The sequence below is a fragment of the Amphichorda felina genome, assembly GCF_050947745.1.
Source record: "Amphichorda felina strain 45539 chromosome Unknown scaffold_6, whole genome shotgun sequence".
NCBI classification, from domain to species: Eukaryota; Fungi; Ascomycota; class Sordariomycetes; order Hypocreales; family Bionectriaceae; genus Amphichorda; species Amphichorda felina.
This window is the reverse complement of record NW_028145044.1, coordinates 39,329-56,614: the sequence shown is the minus strand read 5'-3', so window position 1 is coordinate 56,614 and position 17,286 is coordinate 39,329. Positions and strand designations below refer to the sequence as shown.

General features: G+C 51.1%; 4 protein-coding genes across 4 annotated transcripts; 2 read left to right on the top strand and 2 right to left on the bottom strand.

Annotated features, from left to right (window-relative positions):
* Positions 1-4,052: 4,052 nt before the first annotated feature.
* On the top strand, positions 4,053-4,700 carry ACO1O0_005840 (uncharacterized protein; the record flags this gene model as incomplete). The annotated part of the gene is made up of 3 exons (XM_083195247.1): positions 4,053-4,077; positions 4,180-4,342; positions 4,415-4,700. 3 exons carry the CDS (start codon positions 4,053-4,055, stop codon positions 4,698-4,700), a joined length of 474 nt encoding a protein of 157 aa, XP_083048263.1.
* A 4,270-nt stretch (positions 4,701-8,970) lies between these two features.
* On the top strand, positions 8,971-10,410 carry ACO1O0_005839 (serine hydrolase domain-containing protein; the record flags this gene model as incomplete). Its single annotated transcript, XM_083195246.1, has 1 exon — positions 8,971-10,410. The coding sequence occupies one exon, from the start codon at positions 8,971-8,973 to the stop codon at positions 10,408-10,410; it is 1,440 nt and encodes a 479-aa protein (XP_083048262.1).
* Positions 10,411-11,138: 728 nt separating this feature from the next.
* On the bottom strand, positions 11,139-11,760 carry ACO1O0_005838 (uncharacterized protein; the record flags this gene model as incomplete). The annotated part of the gene is made up of 2 exons (XM_083195245.1): positions 11,139-11,549; positions 11,731-11,760. The coding sequence occupies 2 exons, from the start codon at positions 11,758-11,760 to the stop codon at positions 11,139-11,141; spliced, it is 441 nt and encodes a 146-aa protein (XP_083048261.1).
* Positions 11,761-12,038: 278 nt separating this feature from the next.
* Positions 12,039-16,381, bottom strand: ACO1O0_005837 (uncharacterized protein; the record flags this gene model as incomplete). Its single annotated transcript, XM_083195244.1, has 4 exons — positions 12,039-14,598; positions 14,796-14,824; positions 15,299-15,555; positions 16,219-16,381. 4 exons carry the CDS (start codon positions 16,379-16,381, stop codon positions 12,039-12,041), a joined length of 3,009 nt encoding a protein of 1,002 aa, XP_083048260.1.
* Positions 16,382-17,286: the final 905 nt, after the last annotated feature.

Here is a 17,286-nt window from a genome sequence, read left to right as displayed (position 1 = left end):
GTTTCCTGGATGGCCTATGAAGCAATCTTTGAACTAGGAAAATGCTTCCCACACATGAGAGGATGGCGAAGAGTGCAAATTGCACTGCGTTGGGTATGGGATTAAATAGCATAGCCATGTTGAGTTGATGGCTCATGACAGGATTGTAGTTGTTCATGGCGTGAAGGGTCGATATAGACCGTGTCTCACCAGCCGCTTTATCTTTCTTCCAGACCAAGAGAAGGACACGTCATGTGGTCGATAACAGAGACATTGTGGCCATGCCATCTCCGGATACGATTGCCCAATCTGGCAAACATTGGAGAAACGCGGCAGGGAGTGGGGTCGGTATCACTCCTGGCACCATTGGATGATATCTGATATGGGTGAACGAAAGATAAGGTAATATCTAGTGTTGCAACCTTGAATCAGAATGTAATATCCTGGGCGGTATGTCAAACGACACGGTCATCCGGTGTGAATATGTTTGTGGGTGACGTACAACGACGGGTAACACTCTACATGGGCCCTGAGGCGAGAGTCGTCGCAGCCCAAAGGCCAATGGCGGTGAGGACGCCTGGCCTGACCGAATGCCGCCAAGCCCGATGGGTGCAATACCGTACCACAGGCTACGAAGTATTTCTAATTGTGGCATAGAGTCTGTTTGGGTCCATACTCCGAGTGTCTCGACTTGAGTTGGTCCCAATAACTCGAATAATTGAAAGCAATACCGAGCCAACTGGCTTAAGTCCCACATGAAAACACTAAATAGTGGCAAGATAACTATGTATCTAGTGCCGACATGGTCCTTTGTTGAACAGGGCCAATGCCTCCCCCTCCCTAGGCTCTGCTCGTTTTTGAGTCACAACAAACGATACCGTTCCACTCTAGTTCCGACCGATGAAAACCTTAAGAAGTCCATTCCCATTCGCATGAATATTGCCCCTGACAAGGGGCGGTGATCCCAAATCTGTGCAATCTTGCGTGATCCACTCTGCGGCGAGGGCAATATCTTTCTGTTTGCTCATCACGCAGCCTGGTCCCTTCACGTCTTGCTCGATAAAGATTTTAGAATAACGCTGGACCTGTTTCTCCGTTCTGCCGTCGCACACCTGCCACCAACGTTCTCCGTCTCTCCTTAGGAAACCGATTAAGACATCAATGTCTTCCCGCAACGCATTCCACTTAGAGTCACCCTTCTGCTGGCAGACGGCTTTATCTCTAGTGTCACGGTCGACGAGAGAGGATGCGGTATTGGTTTTGAGGGTGCTAAGGTCTGTTGGGATTACTGGTGGTAAGTAGAGGTCAAGATGTAGTAGATATCTCACGGGCTGGGGGAGCCTTCTTACCTCGGTCTATGGCTACTGGCGTAGCAAAAGTTGAGGCTGGGAGGGCGGCTATAGCTATGAGGACAATGTTTAGGAGCTGCATGATTGATGTTTTGTCTGTAAATGTCGATGGACTTCTAGAGAAATACGTAAAGAAGTATTCGGAAACTTGATGAGGTTTATTGAGGAAGAGCATATGTTGAAGGATGGGGTTCTCTACAGCTTTTATTCTCTACTGAGCCATGTCTATAGTGTAATAAAATAGCTGATAGTCGTAGTTCTGTTTCTTTTTTAGCTTGCGAAGTAAATTATAATACGACCCTTCTCTAGCGCTGACATAAATAATTGCTGTCACTGGCAAGAATATATAACTAAGACGCACATTGACCAGTGAGATGGCTCAAATCACCACAGCGTAATTCCTGGGAGCGTATTTCTTAGTGGCGTATTCCCCAGCGACGTACGGAGTACATATAGGTGTTTAAGGATTACGACAGGGGTGCCAGAGCAATTGCTAGCGTCACAGGGACGACGGCACCTTGGCCCCCTTGAATGGTGTCTCACCCGGCGGGTGTAGCAGCGTATCGATGCCCACCTTTGGAATAATTGCCTGGCGGGTCTTAACATTGCGTGGCAGAACTTGATGCGATATTGTTAGTTGTAAGATTGGGAGTAGCAGTTCAGAACATATCTATTCCCTACTCGGGGGGACCCTAACCCACCAGACACTAACCCTAATTCTTCTAGGAGGGGGTCTGACGGATCCGACCCCCCCGAGTATACAAAAAGCACGCCATCAAGTATAAGCCCAAATGCTCATACCAACAGACCCTTGCGGAGTCTGAACCTCCCTATCTTCTAAAATGATTCGGGGCTCCCGGTGAAGCTAAGATGCACCGTGTTGTTTGAGCCCACCCTCGCAACTTTCCCTGGGTCAGACACGGCAAGGTTCACGATAGCCTCTAGATTACCAAAGCTAATAATGTGATGAATTGCCGTTAAAACATTCAAGCCAAGAGTCCGGTGTCACCAGCAGTCATCATGATTCTTTGATGTCCCGCAGCACTGTTTGCTGGAGACGTCACCCTCGCTGACCAGGCTGCTGAGCATTTTCTCAATGTCTGAGGCACCACTCGGGCTGTCCCTATCGTAGTTCAGAGTTTCCTGGGTACCTTCGACCAACCATAAATCGCTGGCGCTCCTGGTTAGGTTCGCCGGCTCAATGTCGTTCTCTACAAGTTTGTAGTACGAGCCGTTGCCAATATAGACGCCTTCAAGCTTTAACTCAATAGCGGGATTACCCTTGGATAATCCACCGCCTAGGAAGAATCTGGCCTTTATAGCGGAGCTTTTGGCCAGGCGCTCATCCTCTGCTGGGTTCGGCAAACAGACCTGAAAGACGGCACCAACGACGTTCGCGAAAAGTGCGGACCATTCCCGGCACAATCCGACGACAACGCGATTGAAGTGCTTTGACACAGTGGCGTTGGCTCCCCATGTTGGTCGGTGAAGTGGGCTTGGACGCTGACTAGTGAGTGCTGCGTCTTATTGGGGGCCGTGCCGTGCCTCCTTGGGGGCTTGCTCCACTTGATGATAATCGAGGTGGTTGCTACTAATTGTGGGAGTGGCTGGACTCTTTAAGATGGATGTCGCATTTGCGACTACGTACGTTAGGACTGACAGACCGCAGAGATCCTGAATGGATTTATTATAGCGAATTATTTCTTAGTCTGCGTGTGCGCGTGAATTTTGCAGACAATTTGTTCAACCCTAACCAAGAGACAGACCGCCAAACGGAGGATTATAAGTAGGGTGGCAGTCCGCGCGCGCCAAGCGTTGATTTTGGTTACGCAGTGAGGCTTCCGATAGGCGCAGGCGGCGCAGAATATACAGATAGAGAGCGCTGCAAGCCAGGATTTCGTAGCACCACACTTGATTTTGAATAAACAGAAATGCCAAGCAGCGGCTGCGGGGCCCAAGGTCCAGATTGATTTTCTAATAATAAGCGAGCTTCTCGCCTGGCGTATGCGCCGAAGTCACAGGAATAGCACAATTGGCCAATACTGCAATCTCTTCTATGGCTGATGAACTCCCCAGAGCCATGCTGCTAGGAATAGCTAGGTCCTGCGGCCAGAGCTGAATTGGCAGGCTAAGAATATTTTATGAGCCCCCTTGGGGGCGAATACACTCGCATGGAGAGGCACCGAATCATCAGCGCCCTTCTAATTTCACCCTGGCTCTCAGCGTGCATGTAAGTGATATCGTCAAAAAGAGAAGTATAGAGAATCAATATAAAAGCGAGCAACTTCTCTTGGGAAAAGAGCATCCATCTCAACTCAGTCTCTCTCACAATTCACAATCAGAACCCGCTCTCTACCATCCCCAAAACAACTGCCGACTAGTTTCTCTAAGCTGCCAATCACTAAGATGTATCTCTCCTCTTCTCTCGCCCTCGCTGGTCTCGCTGGCCTTACCGGCCTCGCCGCTGCGTCCCCGATCAACCATCTTCGCGACTCTACGTCGCCGTTTACCCCACTCACCGTGCCTCGCGACGTCTCCCCTCCCTTGTTGACTCGTCAGCAGGCAGGTGATGCGAACGTTGACGTCGACATCTCCAAATCTGGTGTGTTCTTCCCCCCACCCGCCCCTTCCCAAGGGAGTCCATATCCAATGCCAACAAGGTCCTAATATCGAAATCTAGAAATTAGATGGGGGAACCAGCCTCCATGGGACGTTATCCACAAAATGCACGACGAGTGCGATGTATCAGGTAAGGGATAAAGGATAAAGGGGGGAACATCGCCCTCAAGTCACAAGCCCCATTCGCCTGAGCGTAATGCTGATCAATGTCTGCTGTGGTGTCACGTTTTAGGTTGTTCGAGCCAGTTCGAGCACAAGACAACCGTTGTCTACTCCTCGTTGGACAAGAAAGAGATATCGCTTACTATCGATACTGGCCCAAGCCACTACGACGACTGGATTAAGCGAGGGCTTGTGGACCTTCTTGTCTGGATGCTAAAGCAGGAGGACGTTGTGTAAGTTTTTATCATGACTCCAAGTCGCATCTGATCTATCTATCTGTTACTGACCCGGGCGTGTGAACGTAGGAGGATCGAGCGCGAACAGCCCTGGAATGCGCCCTGTATGGGGTTTCAATGCCAGGGTACCAAGACTGAGTTTCACGACCAGTACTACGCCACCCGTCGCATGCAGGCCGAGTATACACACGGCGATGGCCACAAGAGCATTATGCAGTTTGACGTCCGAGATAACGAAGATGAAGTCCGAAAGGAAGCATGCCAGAAGTCTTGGGAAGGAGCCGGCACGTTCGGGGGGTATATACACGAATTCGGAAGCTTCATCAGTGCTTTTGCTTTCACCTGCTCCGATTAAGACTCTTGAATAAGGAGAGCATAGACAGAAATTTCAAAATCGATATCTATTAGAGATCGGAAGATTAGAAAGTTAATCTAGCGGAAAACCTCGCTAGCTTGAGATAGGATTAAATACAGTATATTTACTTCTATTATTCTAACCGATTTGAATATTGTCTATGCCTTAGCTAAGTATTTATAATTGTCTAGTCAAATATTGAAGATATCGAGCCAAGCCCAATGGTATAATAACTGGACCTCTAATATTATCGTATTATTACAATATTCTAGGGATTCAGGGTATAAGAGACCTAGTTAACCGCGGGATAGGGGACTGTCAAGGATAGGCATAGAGTATTCTTTATAATACATCGATAAAAATATCAGATAGTCTCTGGTATATATATTTTTCGATGATTCTAATTAAATATCTATCCGCTGATTGTGACTGGGACATCCTAGTCCCCAAGTCCTTAAACAGCACCCAAATGCCGGCTTCGTACCAAAGGAGATATCGTTGATAGTGGCGAAGGCCTGGAGAGCAGCCCCTAGTGCAGGGGCGTAGGCTGCTTGCCGGGAGAACCCGTGTGAGGCCAAGTCTTTCCCGAGCACCCCGACGAGGTTTTCTCGAAAATCTTCGTTGTCCGTGGAGTCGCCATATAGAACGAGTACTGAGATATGTTGTGGCAGCTCGCCTCCCCATGGCAATTCCTCGAAGGGTGGCTTGATAATTTCCTCTAAAGCCTTGCGTACTGCATGCTGCCGGATATCTGAAGGGAAGCCGTTCGTTGTGCTGTACTGCACAGATGCGACATTCGCTGCCGTGATGTTATGATGGCGGCGTATACCCATATAGCCCCCGACGCCCAGCCACACGAGGTCAAGGTTCATTCCGTACACGCTGTAGTCGACAACAAGCCAGAGATAATCCAGGTCGCTAAAGTTGTCAAGACCCTTTGCCACAAGAGTCATAGAAAAGGCATCGGGGTTGGTGTTGATCGCCTGGGTCAGGCCAATGTTTCGATTTGCCTTTTCGATGACCCGCGATTGGTAGCCGCCCGCAGCATGTCTATCCGGGAGGCTGATGTTTGAAAAACAGATGCCATGTCCCAGGTAAACCTCCGCGGCGGTCTTGAGAGCATGTAGGAGGGATTGGGTTGCATCGGTGTCGGGGTCTACCAGACAGTATCCTAAGTAGGCCCGGAATTTTGCAGGAAGTGCAGAGTTATAAAAAGCACAAAAAAAGACCCAGGATGAGTTGTCCGATGGCGGCATGGACGCGGGCGCCTGTTCTCTCCGCATAAACGTTTTATAAGCCTGACTCCCCTCAACACGGGCCACCGCAATAGACGATCCGTTTTGAAGGTGTACGGCAACTGTGCTGCGTATGATTGTCAGTAGAGGAATGACTGGAGCCTAAGAGTGCTCCACGAGTGCTCACCCGTAGTTGGGGTTGAGACTGAATCCAACACCAGGAGTCGCGAAGTCTGGGCCCGTTGCTCCACGCAACTGTTGAGCTGAGGCGAAGCATGGTGAGAGAAACCCATCGACGCTCAGGATTGCGAGCATGAGCCTGAGCGAGACCGCGTAATTAAGTGTACCTCGCATTAGGAATGTTCGTAGAATGGATTTTATAGCCAACAAAGGTTGTCGGTCAGAGGCTCGGCCTGTGATTCTGTGTGGGAAAAGATGACCTCGGGGAAGTCTCGCCATGTAATATGCTAGTTGATTACCTGTACTCACTGAGATGACAAATAGCCTTTGATCTGACAGGAACAAAAAGATGCCCCATGATACCGCAGCCGTACCACGGAAAGAATAAGCGCCTTAGTGTTTCTATATACCTCGTATCAATGCAAGGCTAAACGCGCGTGTGGGCGCGCTGATGGCATATCTGGCAGGGGAGGACTCAAAGGTCCCCCAAGTATCTAGGTAGGTAGGATAAGGTGGCTAATGCGGTATGCACCAATTTATCATAATACCAGTCTGAAGCTCAATAGCCGTGCCTGATAGCCAGCATGTTGGTACACCCTGGCGGTTAGGCGAGGGGAACGAGGAGTCGAGTGCAGCGCAGGGTGCAGTACACTGCAGTGCAGGGCCGAGGCCCTGCCTCCATGTTGTTGGTCGTCGCCAGAGAGGCGCAGCGCATAAGCTCCCTCGAAGGCTTAACGATATTAGGGAAGGTGCCTTCTAATCGGCCTGCGCCTAGCCACTACGTAGCTATACGGAGTAGCTACCTAGCCCCAATGAATTTAAAGCATGGCATCGCCGCTGACTGAGAGGTACGCTGGCGTTTGGCAATCCATATCATGACACTCTCATAGCCTCTATCTTATCATGGCGCTCCTGCTACTCCACCTCTGCTATGACCAGATACCTCAAGAGTGGCTACTGCGCACTGGATATCAATCTTCAACTTTGAAAAATATCCAAGATGGTTTGCAAGAAATGCTCCCGGCTACCCTTCACGCGCCAATTCCCGGCATTTCTACACCGTACACCCCACCCTGACAGCCCAAGAACATGTGCGCCTCGCCTGGATGGTCCGTCATCACAGGACATTTTCACATCTGGAAAGGGCTGCTGCTGAGGGATGCCGAATTTGCGCCTTGTTCCGGACGGCCATGATTGAATATTTCGTCCGTTTTTGGCGCTGGACCGTCGAAGATACGGTAGCGTTCGATTCGCCCACTCCGGGAGAAACCCGTCATAATCGGGTTTCATTGGGGGACGAGATATGGCAACTGATGAGACCTTTGCCCTAGTTTCGCATGGAAGGTATTATACCCGGATCTTCGTTCCTCGATGACTTGGGAATTCTCAATGTCAAAGTAACTCTAACTGGGCTCAACCCCTTGGGGGAAATTAGCGATGCATTCATAGAAGCTCGAGGAAGAATGAAGCATATTACGGTATACGATAGGGAATCTCGCTTTGGCACATTATCCGGAGGCAAGAAACAGGTGGCACAATATTACCCGGATAATTTTGAAGGTGCTGGAAGAGGGATAAGCTAGATATCTCATTACTTTACGTAGGCAAGTTCCAGGTAGAAAAAGGAGGCGTTTTGGGCCCAGAGGCACTTGAAGCTGTTTTGGGTATAGAGCTAGTTGGCGGCCTTGCTAATACGTATAGACAAGTTAGGATGGCCATAGCAGAGACTTTCCATGGATGAGAGGGTTTGGAAAGTAGTATATTCCGTGGCTAGATTCCTGAATAGGGAACCTTAGTATAAAGGACTAGGATCTCATACTCAGCTACAAGAGGGTTAGAAGCAAAGAAATTGGTAAGTAGAGACAATACGTATTACATAATAACAATGGATGATCATCTGTTTTTATGCCTTAGCGAATAATTATTAGCGCAAAGCATATATATATAGATACATGCATACTCTCAATTTTATAATAGTCTTATTGTTGGTGGCACGAAGTCGAGCCATCTGACGTTACAAATCTCCAGCATTATGAATGAACGTGCTCCATGGTAGTGGGTGGTAATTTGATTCTCAGGATCAATAAAGACAATACCACTTCGTACGGGTTAGTGACTAGGAAGGTAGGAGTAGGAGAATACAATGGCGATATACCTTTGCCACAGGGTCCCATTTGAGAGGATATATTCTGGGCACTGTATCCGGGGGTAGATGGGCAGTGATAAGGCCAGGAACTATTCAGGTCCTTGAGGGGAAGGGCGATCCCTTTACCTACGTACTTGTACTTACGGATACATACCAGTAGATTCTGGGTACAACTGAGACAAGCTTGATGTTCGACCGCGACATGAGACATTGAGAGCCATAATTCACCAACTCTGGATGACGGGACGTACGCATCACGTGCTCTATAGCCGTATTATATATCCGTAGGTAGGACTGATCACCCCGTTGGAGCTCTGATTGCAAAAATACCAACTCCGTCATCGTCTGTCTTCACCGCTTGCGTGCCTTCTCCGTTTACCCGCCTCTGTAAACTTCCACATCGAAAAGATATCAAAAATCCAAAGATAATGTAATACCCGCTCCTTTATCAATCGTTGAGCAGGATGAGAACGTGGTATTGATCGTTCCAACTCACAGGAATCTTACATCAGCCCTGGAGGCAATCGGGCCGTTGATCGGGCAACTTGCGGACATCACCAGCACCCCAGGAATTTCACTGGGCGTCCTGCATCATGGGAAAGTTATCCACACTGCCAATTACGGCTATCGTGATGTCGAACGCCACCTTGCACCAGACGTCAATACGTCGTGGTTGATATGTTCCCTGACCAAAGCCATCACAGCTTCCATGGTGGGAATGCTGGCCGAAGAGGAGGCGCTCAGCTTCTCAACGCAGCTGCATGACATCTTCCCCGAATTCCGGCGGCAAGACGCGCAGGCAAATATCACAATCGAGGACCTCATGAGCCATAGAACAGGTCTGGCACCGATGGATAATCTTTGGCTCAGTTCTTATAACGAAATTCTCGTCGACCGATCCCAGGCTATTCCAATCATGAGCTACGCCCCGATTGCAGGTCCGCTCCGCGCCTCGTTCCATTACAACAATATTCCGTATGAGGTTCTTGGCCAAGTTTTGGAGAAAGTGACAGGCCTGTCATATCTGGAACTCCTCCATCAGCGCATCGTCGAACCGCTGAAGCTTAATAGAACCTTTTATGCTGGGGAGCCAATGGACGATAACACGGCCAAATCATATGCTGCCCTTGCCAATGGCACATTCTACGAGCTGCCACCCTGGGGCTATAGGCACGACATGTTCCTCGGTCCAGCCGGCGCAGTTCGCAGTTCTATCAGCGATTTGCTTGTTCTCTATAAAGCTTTTATGGATGCCGCCAACTCACAAGTATGGACCTCGTCGGCCACAAACCCATTGAAATTGGTCCCAAACCTGTTTGAGGGAAAGATTGGGGTTGGGTCAACGTCCCTCCGAGAGTACAGCTATGCCTCCGGTTGGATTCGCGCGCAGCTACCAAATAACGTACACCTATTCGCTGATTACCCTCCTCCCATACTTCTAAAAGGCGCCGAGTCCCGTCTAATGATACACCACCGAGGGTATGTTATGGGAAATGTGGGCACGGTTGCCCTTTTCCCCGAGACGTCGACGGCAATTGTCGTCTTGGGAAACTCTGCCGGGCTGGCAGACGCGATGAGACTCATTAGTCAAATCCTGGTCGAGACGATATTCGAGAACGATTTCGATGAAGCTGCATACATCAGGGCCGCTCGTGAGGCACGCCACAACTTTGTTAAATTTGTCGAGGACCGCAACAAAGAATTGATGGAAAGCAAGACCGCCCACTCACCAATATATCCGCTATCCGCATATGTGGGCAAGTATCACAACAGCATCGGCAGCTTTTTTATTGAAATCAAATTAAACGGCGACAAACTGCAGGTGGCATTCTTGGGGGCTGAAATCGATACCTACGATCTGCAGCCATACCAGACCGACAGTTTCTTTTGGATGCTCGACTTTGACCAGAGTGCGAAGCGTGCGAGACTTCCATGGTTCCCAGCCGAACATTTCGTACTCAAGTTTGGCTGCCCGCAGGCGCCATCCGTATGGCCATCCGACGAGGAGGTTATAATGCAGTGTTTGACATGGAAGCATGAGCCCGCAGTGCCTGGCGAGGGTGAAGTCTTTCGAAAGTCCAACAGGGGTCATGGTACGGGTGGCCTGGAATATGGAACAGGATTGCAGGAGCAGCTGCAGCTAAAGTAAAGCTCCCAAGATAACTAAAGGCTCTACTTGCATGGGAAAAGCGAAATTCGACAGGAATATGAGGCTAAAGGGGAACTAGGCTATCAATGCTGGTTCGGGAGGAGCTCCATGGGCGCTTGTCACGAGTATACCGACGAAAGGGACGACCTCCACAGACGCTGCTGGGCTAAACATATGAAACATAAATGCTTTTGAATACCTGTTTTGCTTCTCAATTCGATAGTGACTTATTAAAATTGACGGTTGACAACAGTAAATACATCGGGCCTTGCAAGACTTTCCCGACAAGTATCGCCGCACTCGACCTCGCCCTTGTGTTTCCACCAGCTGTCATTGGATTTGACTTGTTCATCTTCAAATACCATACCTCGCAAACATCCTGGAGCTGCCCACCCGGTACACTACTCTTGGTACAATAACCGTTTACAATGCTCTGTATTTTTGCACTTACCCACATCCTTCTCCTTGTCACCCGTCGCAAGCCAGAAGAATCCGGAATAGCTGAGCCTCCCAAATTTGATACCCGCCCACAGTTAGCAGAGGATCTCATCAATAGTGCCTCTCTACTTAGTATAAGCCGAATGATTTTCTCCGGCCATGCTCGGTAACACCAGGCCGATGGAAATGGCTAAGATAAAACCGTGCCTTTGTAAATATGGATATCTTTGCAAAAGTTATCAATGACGGAGTTAGCCCCGTCCTCTACGTATATAGAGGTGCTTCCCCTCTTACAGGCAAAGTCGAGATAGCACTGTTGGAGCTGCCAAATGCAGCAGCGAATTGCTCGTCTCGGGCGGGTAGACGGTCTCATTGTAGCCGAAAGGGTGCAGGATGTACTTCCCGTACGAGTGCCAGTCGACAAACAGCTTGATGTCCGCGCCGTCGCGCAGCTGGCGGGCGAACCGGTCCAAGCCCTGGTTCTCGGGCGTGTCGGAGGGGAACTCGTTGTGGTCAGCGAAGGAGTAGGGGTCTGTGGAAGCGCCGAGGGGTTCTGTCCCTAGGCAAAGTCCCAGTTGCAGCTGACGTCGCGGCCGAAGCAGGTTGTGTTGGAGACCGATAGGCGAAGGGTGACGACGGGCTATGCGCTTGATGCGATCATTGGTATGGGAGTAGACTATCCGTAAGTCTAGATCAAAAGACTAGAGCGTGGTGCACTCACTACTGATCATGTATCAAGACGAGGGGGAATATATATACCGTCAGGGTTCACGAATGGGACGGAGTATTAGGAGTAGTGGTTTAAAATATGCGTTGCCACCCACTTGTTAATCGTTTTAATAGCCGTTGAAAGGCTAGCTCTTGGCATACTCCAGAACCTACGCTCAAGTGCCAACGGAGATACGGTGGCATGGGGGGGAGGAGCAAAAGGTTCCGGCACAACAATTCACTCTCGGGCGTAGACTGTCCCTTGATAGAGGATCGCGGGTTTCCCAGGCCCGACGTCACCCCAGAGGTGGAGCCCAAACATATCTTGTCCCTCGTATGCCTTTCCAGACGAAACAATCTCGGAGTGGTTGGGAGAAATTTGCGTGGGTCGTGCAAGTATGAGCGTAGTCCTCGTAGGAGTGGTAAGAGTCGAACCAGGCGTCACTATATGTACTCGTACCCACACTTTCCCCCCGTCTCTGCTAACCCGATAACTGCTGCCGCAGATCGATGTGCCTCGCCCTCTTGATAGGCGTCGGCCGCCAGTTAGGGTCGACCGGGACACGGCCGATAATTCTGCCAGAATCTAAAGAGAAGAGATTTTGCGCATTAGAATTGTCTTGCCGTATTTTCCATAAAATTTGTGCGTCTTGCTTCGTCGGGGATAACGTTTCGTACTCTCCACCCTCTGTAAGCCGCCTTCGCTTATTAGGCGGGATTGCGCTGAGGGTGCTTTGAGCTACGGTAGGCAGAAACACCGCTCGGTCAAAATCGACAAGGTTAATCTGTCCATCAGGGCTCTGCAACACATTTGGCAGCCGAACGTCTCCATGAGCCACCCCGAGGCCGTGCATCGTCTCCAGTATTGACGTAACTGCGTCGATGATATATGTCTTGGAGTCGCCCGCGACTACTTTGACCTCGGTGCCTGCGTAAGATAACAGGATGAAGTGGATGATACGCACGTCTATATCGTAGAAGAAGACCTGGCCCAGCGACTTGAGGTCAACCGAACCGAGGCACACCGGGATGTGGTGGCCCTGCAGAGGCCGCAGCTTCTCGTAGACAGCCACTTCTCGCTCTAGCTCTGGCAGGCGCCCGCCAGTGACGCCCTTGGCTATGAAGGTGTAGCCGAACTGCAGTAGTGTAATCTGGAACAAGGCACCGCAGGCACCCTCAATTCCGAGCACCGTCACGCCCTCGTCCAAGCCCTGAGAGAGCTGCTTTCGCAGTAGATCCATCCACTGCGAATGAGAGACGGGGTGCCGCTGCTGCTGAGTGACCACCTCCTTGCCTACCTCGGCATGTTGCCCGCTGTGGTGGAACTCCACGTTCGGACACTTGGCATCCAGAGACCGGCCATCCACGAGGGATAGGAGGCATGACGGAGTACAGCAGGGCCTGCGTTCCTCCCATTTCCTGGTGTCCCTGCTGCTAAATTCTGCCGAGCGTGACAACGACGCCCCTTTATTTGCCTGGCTAGATCCGTACGGAGCGCCCGGAGCGCCCGGCGCTGATGACCTCCCGGTAGTAGAGGTACACCCATCGGGTCGGCCACCTATATCGCTCGCTCCACCACTACTGGCGGAAGATAACCCCCCACCGGGGCCTGGTCCGGGATCGTCTCGTTTGCTGCGAGAACGGAGTGTCCGGTCCGACTCCTGGGACGGGGACTCCCGCCGCAGGTTTCGCCGCCTCCTCTTAATAGGCGTTGGTTGCCAGTCAGGGCTGCTCGGTACGCGGCGGTGCTTCTTGTTACTAGGCGTTGCTGGATTGGTCGATGACGTTGCTTCCTCCTCCTTCGTAATCTGGTCGAGGATGTAGCCGAAATCAACTTCCCACTTTTCACATTTCTCGGCCGCTTCTACACGCTCCTTGTTGCTATGTTGGCTTGACCGGAGCGCCAGGATAGTAAAAGCCAGTACCTGACTTATGGCGTTGCTATACACAGGATCCCCATCCCCAGCAACCTCGCGTGAGGGCTGCGCTAAGTGGTAGCGCAGCACCGTCGGATTATCCCAATCAATGTTAAGAAAGACGATTGCGGCACCGTTCGTTAGGTAGCCATATTCAAGCCCGGCCTCGACCATGTAGTGGTATGTCTGCGTGACGGCCGCAGCGGACAGGAGTTCGGCATAGTGGTTGAAAATGTCGGGTTGGGTCGTCGGTATCGTCGGCTTGTTGACAACTTCGTTCACAATGTTCATAGGGCGCAGACCTCTCTCGAAGTGCTCCGCATGGAGCTTATGCGGTGCCTTGTACTCGATGATGTATGCAATGTCGTTTTGGTCGCCGCTGTTTCGGAATACGCAGACCTGGTCCGTCCGTAATCTTGCATCTCGCTGCACAGTGTCCCTGGTATCTGCTAGATCGCGGAGGTTGCTCGCCGTTGTCTGAAAATGCACTCGACCAGGGATAACTCGACCGCGGTTTTCGGGATGGAAGTCCTTTAACTTGGACAGAATAAGTGCCACAGGATCTTCGATGGCATTGTTCTGGATGAAGACAAGAGAGGCCTCGTCTATCACCCGTCGCGAGCGTATGCGATTGCCAATGGTCGAGAGAGAGTGCGAGCTCTCGAATAACCGCGCGTCGCGTGGGAGAATATCGTTTATCTCTCTAATGATATCCTCCTGTATCGAGAGAAAGTCGTCCCATGAGGTGAGAAAGGATGGGCAGTGCTTCCTAGCAGGGCTGGTGCTCGGGCCCCTTGTGGTGAGGTAGCCGTCCGTGACGAGAACAATTTTGGATAAGACGTGCTCCTGGCATGCTGCGAGGTACTCTTCCAATGTTGTCTTCCGGAGACGGCGCTCTGCCTGCTCCTTCTCGCTTCGTTCGCGTTCCTTCTCGCGTCGTTCCTGCTCCTTCTCGCGTCGTTCCTGCTCCTTCTCGCGTCGTTCCTGCTCCTTCTCGCGTCGTTCCTGCTCCTTCTCGCGTCGTTCCTGCTCGTTTGCTTCCTCGAGTTCTTTGATCCGACGTCGAAGGTCCTCAAGTTCAGACATGGTCGGAGAAAAGGGTGGGGGGAGGGGGGGAGAAGTCCTTCTAGGAGACAGTAAATGGCAGGCGATAAGATAAGAAGTTCTGGGATGCAAAGCCCACAAGTAGTTGTTAATGGTGAGATCTTTTTTAAGATTGGCGCTATTATACGCACGGTCGTGGGGAACGTCTGTCGGGGCTGTATCGTCGTCTCCACTTTCATTCTCCAGTTTTGATTTGCGGCTGTGCCACGACCGACTCACCTGGCAGCCCCTGTAGGCCCCGTCTGCTCCTATTACTGTGGTACTGTCACATGACACACACTCGGTGGGTATATCTTGGGACCCTGAGAGGGTACCCCACCTTTCCTTCTTTCTTTATGTCATGAGTTTACACACCTTGCTACACTACAGGCTGCTAGTCGTAGGCAGATTCATCAGAGATTGCTCCTCTTTTCCCTCGCTTCATTCTCCCCAGCATAGCGAATGCCACAGGTACTGTGTTGGGGATACCCACGCTCGTTGCTTTTATGGTTAGAAGGTCATGGCCTGAGAATCACGATAAGGAAACCTATAGCTAAGGATATTATCTACCTATTTCCCCTTAAAATACCAGTAGCTATCTTAGTTAATAACCGCAGTTGATTCCTGAGATATTTCTGCAGCTCTGCAAGCATCGGCGCACTATCGATCCGAAGGGCTGCCGAGCTTGAACTCATACTCTTGTGCCGCGTGAGAAAGTCTTGGCCTTCGACGTCGGAGCTCACTAAGCCCTCCGGGATGGGGACGGTCGTCTTAGCGTTTGACCTCGTGTTAGAATCGTCGCGGTCCGCCGACTGGATCCATTCGAATTTGGCGGCGAGGCCCTCGATGAGTCTGAGGACTTGATGCATTTCGCCTAGGATCAGCTGGATACGGACTTTGACTTGGTTGTGATCGCTGTTGCCGTCATCAGAGTCGTGCACCACTGGCTGAGTACCATCGTCGCCATGCTCCCCCGCCTTGACAATGGCCACGTATCGGTCTATAACGGTGGAAGTGATACTGGTCATCACCAACGCGACTTGCAAATCTGCAGAACAGGAACACTGCAATATGTCGTGCATAGAGTGAATCACGTCTTCGTTTGTCGCAAGCACTTGGTTAATTGATGGGCGGCTGGTGGGGGGCTGCGGATGTGGTGAGAGACGTTGCTTCGAAAAGTCTGCGGCAGACGAGGAAGACGAAGAAGAAGTCGTTGCTTGCCAGGGTAGGCCTTGATCCATGGCAATGAATGCTGGCGTCTCGATGCCCGGCGTGCAAAAGGGCGACGTCTGCGCCGAGCTGCACGCAGACGGCAAATCGTGCAGGTTGGCTAGGATAGCCAGAACGCGCGCCATGCAATGTTTTATCCCGGAGCTGACTTGTGCGGACGCCCCTCTGCATTGGCTCCCATACTGGACGTCGGTCATAGAATTCAGAGATGGGGCCGAGGTTTCTTTGGAGTATGTGCTTAGACTGAACTTGGAGCTTGAATGGGACTCCGATATGGTTGAGAGAATCGGAAGAAAGTGCTGCTGCTCATGGAAAGGGAAAGGGGCGATCTGATCTGTCATAGAGAGATCCTCGTACTCGTACCCCATGGCGTTCCAAACCTTGGGACTCGGTCCATCACCCAGTGATTCACTGCTGCTCGCGAATCCCGTACTGTCCCACTGATTGTATGCGGTCTTTTGTCCCAGGAATGCGGGGAGTCTCATGGCTGAGTCCAAAGGCTGGAAAGTTGCGTCCTGAACAACGGTAGGGCTTGACAGTAGGTCGGCGACGCCGTTGTCGCCGGCGATAAAGTCCATCTCGAAGTCCACCTTCATAGCGTCGTCGTTGAATATACTATTCGCATTTTCCTGGTGAGGCTGGGTTGTTGGAGAATAGGCATTTATACCGGCGGCATTTACCGCTGTTGCCCTTGACAAGCCATCCTTTCTCTTCCCGAACCGGCGGCTTAGGCTGTATTCACAGCTCAGATCTCTTTCGTCGCATCGTGAGCATATGGGCTGCTCCTTGGTGCACTTGACCTTGGACTCGGCGCATCTGTTGCAACTCTCCCGCAGCTTCGATCGGAGCTTGTATGGTGTCTGTTTTGGTCCGTCGACCACCCGCTGCGTCTCGCTGTGGGAGGGTGGAGCTGGGTTTACAGCATCAACCAAAATCGTATTTAGAGAGGGCGACCGCTCCGCCGCCGATCTGGGATCCATTAGATGATCATTCAAAGATACAATGCTGTCCCCACGAACTGATAAGAAATTTTGCCCAACCTCCAAGACAATGCCAATGCTTGTAAACGTCTGGCTGCTGAGCTTTAAAGGGCCTTCTTACCATGAGGGCGCCAGCGCTTATGGCGTGTAATACGATATGGCCATCTCATAGCCCCCCACACTGCCACCTTCTGCCCACATGTACAGTATGCATATGTACGTAGCGTTAATGGTGGAAGGCATCGCTTCATGACAAGGTCATAACGCAAGGCTGATTACCTGCGTCGGCGCTGATGAGCCCATTGCGGCACGAATTGATGCCGAACATCCGGACGACCTATGAGAGCACCAGTCGATGCCGAATATCCGCACATGGCGCATTCTAGCCGAGTTCCTCCTGCCCGGCAAGGATATTCGCGTGGGAGGATGGGCAAATCCTTGGGCATGATCAGGCATACAACCAACACAGGCAGCACCACTTGGACACACGCTGACAAGAGACAATAACAATATTCCCGCGT